This window comes from Mus caroli, chromosome 1, assembly GCF_900094665.2.
Source record: "Mus caroli chromosome 1, CAROLI_EIJ_v1.1, whole genome shotgun sequence".
NCBI classification, from domain to species: domain Eukaryota; kingdom Metazoa; phylum Chordata; class Mammalia; order Rodentia; family Muridae; genus Mus; species Mus caroli.
In genome coordinates, this window is record NC_034570.1 from 32173908 (window position 1) to 32184180 (window position 10273).

Genomic DNA, 10273 nt, shown 5'->3' on the forward strand with positions numbered 1-10273 from the left:
GAGAAGCTCACAGTCCCAGCACCCATGTGGGGGAGAAGCTCACAGTCCCAGCACCCATGTGGGGAGAAGCTCACAGTCCCAGCACCCATGTGGGGTAACTCAGTTATCTGTACCTCCAGCTTCCAAGGAGCCAATGTCCTCTTCCGGCCTTTACACACATGTACACATACACACATAGGGACACATAAATAAAAATAAATAAATAAAATAAAAAGATCGATAGTGGAGGATACAATCATTAAACCTGTGTCCTACATGCATGCCTGTACACCTTAAGTACACATACAGACAAAACACATGAGCACATGCATAGACACACACACACACACACACACACACACACACACACACACACGCATCCACCATTCATTAGAAAAAAAGAAAAAAGACTGATCTATGCCACATCACAGCTAGACCTGGAAGCATATTAACCGAAAGAAAAAATAGTCACCAAAGACCACACATTACACAGCCCACTTATGAAGAAGTTCTGATCAGGGAAATCCGTAGGCAGGAAGTTGATCACTGACAGCCTAAGGCTGGGAAGAGAGATGCTGTGATAACGAATAGGTACGGGACTCACACCGATGACCTCATGACTATTCAGCAAGTCCTCCATCACTCGGCTACATCCCCACCTCAGCAGGGTAGCCATTTTGAGTGTAGGCATCCTACCCCGAAAGTGAGTTATTATTCATCAGTATGGTCAATGGTTGAATTGTTTAGTATGTAAATTATAACTCAATAAAGCTGTTTTAAAGTTCCCCAAACACATTTTTGCTGAAGCAAGCATTGCACAGGCGCTGTGTCTTAGGGACGTGACGAGCATGTGGCCCTGAGTCAGGCATGCGGACACAGACCAGCCAGGCGCAGGGATCTGTGATACTTACTTGGTTTTCCTGTTTCTGTATTGTGTTTGACCGTGGAGAAAGTTCAACAGTACCCTATCCACACCAGCACATAACACTCGGAATCATTCAACAGTACCCTATCCACAGCAGCACATAACGTTCGGAATCATTCTCGTCCCATCCTCCCAGTACAACACACCTACAACTTTCCCAGCCTTTCCATTTCCACCAACCTGGAATTCTCTCTTGGTTTATTTTTTTTTTTTTTTTTTAATGTGGGAATCCAGTATGCCCTGCTGAACTGGCTCCCTTCCCTGAACCCCAGCTTCCTCTCAACCTATGCCGATTTCATGGGCTAGCTGTGATTCTCCCAAGTAGTGAATGCAGACTATAACCAAACTAGCGCCCCTACGGAGCTGCACGCTGTGTACCCCCATGTGCCTGTCAAAATGAGCAACTCCTAATTGCAGAGAGTGCATACCCTATTCCCTTTCGGAAATTGGCTCTGCACCCAATGTGCTCGCTTCCTGGCCTGGCTTTCACACCGTGCCTACTCTATAAACCTCCATGAGGAATCACAAGCCTCTGCCCGCACTGTTCTGGGCAGCAAACTTTAGCTAGGAGCATGAGCTCTAAGGTACCTCTGCTACAGAAGGAACACATGGCCTAGCTAGCTAGCTAGCGTCTCTAGCACCCTGATTTGATGTCTCCAACTGCAGAGCAGAGGCACTAATGCCCTAGGTATCATGAGGACTAAGCAGCTGATGATGCATAAGGAACAGGACAAGCTCTGCTATTACCGCTCTCTTCCCCAGATGACCATACCGTATTTATTGCCAGTCCCTGCTCAAAGGCATGAAGATTCTTCTTTATTTTCATGGTTTCTAATATCCCGTGCCTAGCCGTTACCTTTATGTAAGGAACCACACCTACAGTTATATATAAGGAACTATGCATCCAGGTATATATAAAGGAACACACATTCAGGTATATATAAAGACCACACATCCAGGTATATATAAGGGACCATACATTCAGGTACATGTAAGGGACCACACATATAGTTACATGTAAGGGACCATACACCCATATGTAAGGGTCCATGGTTATATGTAAGGGGCCATATATATGGGTATATATAAGGGATCATATATCCAGGTATATATAAGGATATACATTCCTTTACCAAGAATGAATAAAAACTTAGGTTTCATAGTCCAGCAGTGCCAAGAATTTTAGAAATCTTTCAAAATAACCAAAGCAGATGGTACCTGGAAATACTAGATTGAATATGTGGAATCAGGTCTGCCCTGGAAAACCCAGTCTGTCTCACTGCCTGAACTCTCTAGAGAGAATCCAAATACTCAACAGTGGTCACAGAAACGGCAGCAACAGACACAGGGGCTTTACACAAGCAACAGAAGGCCTGGGCAGACCCCTGAGCCTGAGCAAAACAAAGCAGAAAACCAGCATGGGGGAGACTTCAGAGCCGCTCAGAGAGCCACAGAGGAGAGACCTGACTATACACAGTACTGCATGGGGAAGGCACCTCTACTGTCCCAGTCCCCCTCCATGCTAAAGATAATCACATCATCATAAATTGTAATAGATGGAGCTTTAAGAAAAACGCTAGTAATGTTGCTGATGCCTAAGAAACGAGATCCAAAGCAGAGAGGTTCCAAAACAAAACCCACTGAGGGAGAGTGGAGTTTCTGTGTTACTAGAACTCTCCCAGGAGGCAAGTTCCCTGATAGAAAAAAAAAAAAAACCAAGTACACGTGTTATGGTCAGTTTTCTTAACGGTGAGTCATTAGCTTTATTTATGTCAAGAACAATCATCTCTTTGACTCTAGCGATTCTAATTACATCCTCTCATTAGGTGTAATCAAGAACTGAAACCAAGCCAGAAGGAAGGCTCAGTGAGTTAGGGCGATTGCCCACAAGCCATTGCCCTGAGTTCAATCCCCAGGACCCAATTGGTGGAAGGAGTGGGTCAACTCCTGAAAGCTAACTTCTTGTCATCCAAATTATGTCAAGGTGGCACACAGGCAAAATAACTAAATGAATGATACAATGTATTTCTAAAAGAATTTTCAGCTGAGACTTTAAAAGCATACCCAAATAACTTGCCTGGAGCAAAATTTTCACCTGTATTTCTCCAGTGCCTGAGCTAGAACCCAACTCAGAAAGACAGAAAGTAGGGGAAAGAATGTAAGGCTTATCCACAGATGACGTGTGTTTCTCATGCCCCTCTACTTACGGTATACAAGCAGATATGCACATAGCTACGGTTCAAATGTATATATGCCCAGAGAGGTATGTATTACTAACACAGGCATTGACACATAAATGCACAGCAGAAATCAATCATCTTTATGGGCCAGGAAGGCAATGTCAACAAGACAAGCGTCAAACACCGCAGGTGATAAACTCTAACAATGATTACGCAGCGTCCCCAACACTGCCGCCCTCCCTACCGTCAGTGCTTCTTAAATCAATGCCAGGAAAGAGAAAACAAAACAAAACAAAGAGCAAAAGACCATCGCCCCTTCGAGTAATTCTAACCAACAGACAACAGTTCTAGAGTCTACACACAATTATAATTTATGAAACTTCTAATATTGCAATCAGAATTTCTCATGATTGCCAAAGGAGCAATCTGTCAAGGCATGCAGCCCGAGGCATTAGCCACACACCACCAAGTCGGGACTTTAACTAGTATGTATGTTTCCTGAAGGCCCTGATCACCCTCTTCTAAGTATTTTCTACAACACTTCTGGCGTGCAAAACTTTGGTTTAGCACACCGAAGAGTTATTGATTATGATGACTTGTTTTTTAAAAAGAAAAAAAAAAGTCTTTGTTACACAATGTGGCTCTCCAAAGTGTAATCATAGATGCTGAAAACAAATGGGCAGGAGTCAGAAGTCTGCACCAGTCTGTCCAAGAAAACTGTTTCATTTTTGAATCCAAAAAAAAAAAAAAAAAAAAGCCGCCAGAACAAAGACTGAGGCATGGGCTGCAGGCATGCAGGCTCAACCTATTTCCACTCGGCTCACCTCTGTGGCATGGTGCACTCGGTCACCCACGGTTGTTCAGAGACCTCCTCCTTACCTTTCCCATTTTGCCACGTGGTATACCAGGACAGGGTAAGGAAGGATGTGACAAATACCAGCGCAGTGGCCACAGTTCCATTTCGGAGCCTCATCTCATTTCACCATCACACTGGTTAGCAAGTTGGCGATGACAAGCAAGACCGGTCTCTCTCCAGCCTCAAATCAACAGAATCCAGAATGCCTTGGTCCCGGGCCAAAAAAAAAAAAAAAAAAAAAAGCAATTGATGACTGAGGTTCACTTCAGATGCTGGGCAGAAGGCGTCAGGCAGCAGAGCAACAGTGGGTATTGCTGTCCCCGATTGTCCTCGCAGCTTTCAGAGGCTGGGGGTCTTTACGATTGCTTCTTTTCCTTCTTCCTGTCAGGGAAAGAAAAGGAAGGAAAACTCACTAAATAATACAAACCAGAGGTTTCTCCACTTATTATTCAGTGTCAAAGGCAGACTTTTGTCAAGCCTAAACTGTACTTATGAAGACCACCCCCATATTAAAGTGATTCATTTCTTATAGCAGAATTATAAGGGTCTTTTCCCTCAAAAAAAAAAAAAAAGCTTCAAACTGTATTCCTTCCTTCCTGGCTGGTTCTGTCTATGGAAAACATAAAAATGTATGGTTGCTCATTTAAAGGGAGAAGTTGTGGGGCTCACAGATTCCCAAAGGGATCCCTAACAACTGAGCCTTAAGTTTCATCCCCCTCTCCCCGAGTTATTATTCAGCTGCATAATAGCAAGCAATGGTTAAGAAAAATAAAAATAAGGGAATGGACAACTGTAATAGTTTGAAGAGTCCGCTGTCCAGTGCTGACTTAGGGCATTACTAACATGCCTCTTTTCTTCCACGCCTCTAAGTTCCATCTATGAAATAAGAAAGCGACGGACCCTGGTATCCCACATATCATAAACCACAAAAACCTTACAATTATCAATATCCTCATCTTGAGTTTTAGAGAGAAAGCTGGAAATATTTACACATTCAGAAGAGGCAGTGATCTAGCCCACTCTCTCTCGGCAACAGCCTAGCCCATTGGGTTATTATGCTCAAGAAATGAGGAGGACTCGCTATTCAGCTAACTAAAATTCTTTAGAACTGGAAAGGCATGAGGTTGCTAAGTAGAATGCCCAGCACAAGATAGGCCTTCAATAAATACCAATTGTATCAAAGAGAAAAATAAGCCAACAGATGCAGCCAGCCCCTGCGTGGTCCACGCTAGACATAACTGGTCTGACCCCCTAGGGGCTTGTCAGGCAGTCTGAGATGCCCGTTGATTTCTAGTGGCACCAAGGGGTAGCACCACTTCCTGTGGTGCTACAGTAAATGAGCCTCTAGTGGGGTGAGTTACTGTACCTCCAAAAACAATTATCAGGCCCAAGAGACACATCTCTCAGTGGAAGGGCACGCCTGATTAAAGCAGCCATTTGCAGGCAATTCACAAACTCCAACCTCAGCTATTTCTAGCACTGTGAATCACTGGGGATCTCCACTAGCCAGGGAAGACCACACAGGGACAAACGACAGTGTGATGGTGAGGATGGTTACTATCCTTCACTGGCTTTTTTCCTTCATTCTGGGCAGTTACAAGACTTAAACCTTCAGTAAGTCCTTACAGGGCAAGCATTACAGCCCCTGTTTTATACACAAGGAGGTAAACCCAACGAGAAGCCTCAGTTTCAGTAACTTCTAAATTTAAGTTCTGTTTCTGTTTGTCTGCTTTTCAAGACATGGTTTCACTGTGTTGCTCTGGCTGGCCTAGAACTCACTGTCTACCGGTCTACCCTCGAACCCACAGAGATCTGCCTGCCTCTGCCACTGCCTCTGTCTCCCAAAGTGCTCAGATTAAAGGTGTGTGTCGCCATGGCCTGGCAGAATTCTTATCTGCTGCCTTTTGTCCCTCAGAATGACCGCTTACACCACAGCAGGACGGAGTTGCTGCAGGAGACAGTCGCAGCTCAGATGAGACTAGAGAGCCTTTCTGAGTGTTAACTTGGCTCGACAGAAAACATAAATTTTCCAAATGTATTACACTTTAAAAAATGTTTTCTGTTCTGCAGTAGGCACACGCCTGTTATGGTATAAAACTACAGAATGAACAGAAAATTTCACAGTCCAAACGTGCAACTCTGAACAAATTTCCCACTGCCTGCAGCCTTTGGCTAATCCCTCCCTCCTGAGTCCCCAACAAAGCCTGCCTGTTAGTTTCTCTGGCCAGGAGCTCTCATTTCCATGTAAAATTCTAGAAGCACTACATTCCACTGCACGGCCTGTGACTACCTGAGCACCTGGTATTCCAAAGAGGTTCTCCAAGTTGCTAAGACCTAATTTATTCACCTCCCATGGTTAACTTTATCACAACTATGCCCATGTTGACCACCTACAACCAAAAATCCTCACTGGGAAAACAAAATCCAATAATTTTAAATTCCACCAAGTACCTAATCTATTAGCTCAATAAAACACTCAATAATGACTTCTGACTATAAGAACAGGGGCACTACCTCAGTAAACTGTAACTTGGAATTTTAAGCCTGGTATGACATTACACAAACGCGCTTTTCACTTTCTGTCTATAGATAGTCATATTTTGCTTCAGGAAGGATTTTGTTGGGGAAGGGCAGGTAGAGCTGATTATTAGAATAAATATCTAGCTGACATAAATCAGGAAGTAGAGACATGTAGAATCATTCTAAAATGATAATTTAAAAGGTTTTATTAGTGGGGCTGGAGAGATTGCTCAGCAGTTAAGAGCACTGTCTGCTCTTCCAGAAGTCCTGAGTTCAATTCCCAGCAACCATATGGTGGCTCACAACCATCTGTAATGGGATCTGATGCCCTCTTCTGGCCTGTAGGGATACATGCAAGCAGAGTGCTATATACATAATAAATATATAAATCTTTAAAAAAAAAAAAGTTTTTATTAAGCTAAGTGGTGGTAGCCCATGCCATTAATGCAAGCACTTAAGAGGCAAAGACAGACAGATCTCTATGAGTTTGAGGCCAGTCTGGTCTACAGAGCAAGTTCCAGGACAGCCAGGGCTACACAGAGAAATCCTGTTTCAAGAAACAACAACAAAAAAAAAAAGAGAGAGAGAGAAAAGAAAAGTTGTTTTATTACAAATGAAGCCTATATAAATGTATAAATGCTATAGATTAGCCATCCATAATACTCCAAAAGCATATGGAATATTAAATACTGGGCCTAAGAAGTTAGCAAACCCTGTTTTAGGGAAGATACGTTTAGGGAATTCTACTAATAAGTTCTGACATCTCAAAAGAAGAAGGAGTGTTACACTCCACCGGAATGCAGCTATTCATTTTACACCAGGGTTTTCCAAACTAAGCTCCACCGAGAAGCACATGTGAATGAAATCTCCAGAGAGGAGGAAACAGAACACGCCGTGTACCCTTAAACCACCCCAGGCAGCTTGAGGCTGGCGCGTTAGACACAGGTGACCTACATTTGTGTCCGAGGCCACATATGTGCATACTTACAGACCGCCCTTACCTTAAGACTGTCCCGGCTATATTAATTGATAACAACCAAGTCTTTGAACAAAAATATGACTACGTTACTAGCCATTCCTCCATCCTCCAAAAGAGGCTTCAACTCTAGACCGCAGAATGAGGAATCTGTTTTGTTAATAGATTTAACAATCTTGCATCTTAATTCTTACATGACTGGGTTTTTTTTTTTTAATTAAGTTTTTAAAGTGTTCTCTGAAAATATCCCATATGTTCCACGGCTAAGAACACTTTGGTTAACATTTGGTAGAGTCCTTCATCAGCATCCCACAGACAAAACAGAGGTGCCTGAAAGAACAAGAGGCACGATTCATGACACCCCAGATCAATGAACACCATGACGTAAGCCTGCACAACTTTATAAACCGCAATTATGAAAAACTCATGCCCTTTCCACTTAGAGAACATAAATATTTCTTTTATACAGCTTACATAATTTCATTGTCTAGTATGTGTTATGATTTACACTCAGGGGTTAACGGAACCTATGTCACCATAACCTGTTAGTAAAACTATTCTTTGAGCATTTGGAAGAGAAAGGAGCCTGAACCACAGAGCGCGTGTTACATGATTCTAAATTTAGATTTTTACATTCAAGTGAACAACCATGTCATTCTTTTATCTTTTACCAAATAATTTGTCGGCAGCAAAAAGCACAACAGCAAAATAGATGGCAGGCTCGAAGAAGATAACATACCATCTACAGCTATTTCCGAATTCTAAATGTAAGCCGTGAACCCGCTCCTGAGATCACAACGCTTAGAGAAATAAAGGCGGGCGCGGGAAGCGTACCACGGCCACCACTTAACGCCAAGCCTTCCAGACATCACCTGTCACACCTGGAGGGGTCCGAGACCCCACCTGAGATCGGGGAGGGGGTCCCACTCGCCGCTTCCATGGGATGGAGGAAACCCGGGCCTGGGAGGAATCCGGGCTCGCTCCCCCGTACCTCCCGGAACATCTTAGTTCCCCGCAAGCAAGCGGCCCCCGCCCTACCTGCCCCGCGGCGGCGCCACCTCCAGCTCCCCCCAGCCCCCCAGCCCTCCAACCCGCCAGTCGCGGGATCCTGCCCGCAACTCTTGGCCTCGCTGCATGCGCACACTGCACTGCACTTTCCCGGTGCTCCGGGACCGCCCGAGGCTCCAGGCCAGCCACCGGGAAGGAGCGCAGCACCGAGGGGCTGCCGCTGCGGCGGCGGCGAGGCGCGGAGGGCGGCCGGCCCGCGCCCCGCTGCCGGTTCCGAGGCCCCGTGCGTGCGCGATCGGACGGCGGCCTCGGGACGCCCCGGCTCAGCCACCAGCAGGTGGGTGTTCGGCGGACCCCGCCGTACTCCTCCTGGCCGCCCCCTGCCCGGCGCCCCGCGCTCCTCACCTGCCGCGGGCCAGGGCGCTTCTGCCGCGGCCCCGGGCGACGCTGCTGGAGCCGCCTCCGCCGCCGCCGGCCGCGCGCCCCGCCCTCGCCAGGGACAGCCCCTGCCCAGCCCCCGCCCCAGTTCCCGCCAGCCATTGGCCGCCACTTCCCTAAGCGCCCCGCCGCCGCTGCCAGTGGCCGGCCAGCCTGTCACTCAGCGGCGCAATGGAGCAGCCTATATATTTTTCCCCCCCAGCCCTTTTTTTTGCATCGGTGTTGCGGCCGGGGCTGGAGCGCAGCCGCCACATCTGGCTTGTACCCTCCGCCTGAGCGCATGCAACCTTGGGAGGCAACAAAGGCCCCAGTGAGCCCACGGAGTACAACCTGGTCACCATAGCCTTTCCTCCTAGCTCTGGGTCCCATCTTCTGGCGGTCCAGGCGCGGTGACAGGTCCTGGCTCTAATCCAACCATAGCTTCCAAGGCCCGCTGTTCCAAGCATTACACTGCCAGCATCAGTGAGGAGCATCGTTATCCTCCAGCTTCCAGGAGGAGGCAGAGACGCAGGGAGGACCAATTGGAACAACTAGAAGCAACAAATATGACTAGGGTTTAAAGGCACACCACTCAGTGCTAATGTCCCCGATTTTTCTACTATGCAGTGTTAGTCTTCCCTTCTCTCTTGAGCACGTGTCAGATGACCATTTCTTAAAGTTTAAAACTGGTTTCAGATCGAAATGGATGGACATCTATAGAAAACGTGAGTGGCCTGCCCCTGTGCACGTTATCTGTTAGCTATCAAGCCTGGCGTGTATTAAGATCTTTAATTGCTTCTTACCATAATCCCGGCAAATCTTTAATTGCTTATCATATATGTTAATCCCCATTTCTCACAGATGAGCTTCAAAGGTTAAAGAGTTTACCTGTGGTTACACAGCTAATAAGATAAGAGATGTGCCTGTCCTCCCTGTTACCATGATCCTCCCAACAACCCGGCAAAGACTTACAAGAAATCAAAAAAAAACAGGAAACAGCCTTGTTCCTGGCAAACACCAAGGTAATAAAGATCTGGATCAAAAGACAGTAATTCAAAAATAGAAAACTCTAGTATACAACATCGGAATGAGGGATTTTTGTTTGGGGGGGGGACATTTATTTTTTTGTCTCAAAATAAGTGTTTAATAATTAGCTATTGTATTTATAGGTTTCTCAGTTCTCCTGTGGTGAGATTTCTCTCCGTTGTTCCTAAGCTGTTTTCAAAATCCCAAAAGAGGCTCACAGGCTTCTTCTTCCCCCAGCTCTGCACCAGCTGGGGTATGAGAGACGCATGATAAACCCAATGGCAGTTTTGCTTTCTACTTTGGGGGGAAATAGAGCTAAATTTCCTGTATAACTGTGCCTAAAACATTGACAGTTAGCAACCCAGCAGTAGACCTCAAGATGGATA

General features: G+C 45.8%; 1 protein-coding gene across 5 annotated transcripts in view; it reads right to left on the bottom strand.

Moving 5' to 3' along the window:
• Positions 1-9234, bottom strand: part of Mgat4a (alpha-1,3-mannosyl-glycoprotein 4-beta-N-acetylglucosaminyltransferase A) — a 99593-nt gene extending 90359 nt beyond the window's left edge. For 3 of the 5 annotated variants that reach the window (XM_021158920.2, XM_029478368.1, XM_021158913.2), the window contains exons 1-2: positions 8850-8920; positions 3964-4321 (exon numbers count right to left, since the gene is read on the bottom strand). In XM_021158920.2, coding sequence (XP_021014579.1) covers positions 3964-4057 — 94 coding nt within the window. In that variant the 5' untranslated portion in view covers positions 4058-4321; positions 8850-8920. Of the gene's footprint in view, positions 1-3963; positions 4322-8849; positions 8921-9169; positions 9190-9212 lie in introns of those variants that run through there. The other 2 variants (XM_029478360.1, XM_029478357.1) reach the window with 2 other exon arrangements.
• Between the last annotated feature and the right edge of the window lie 1039 nt (positions 9235-10273).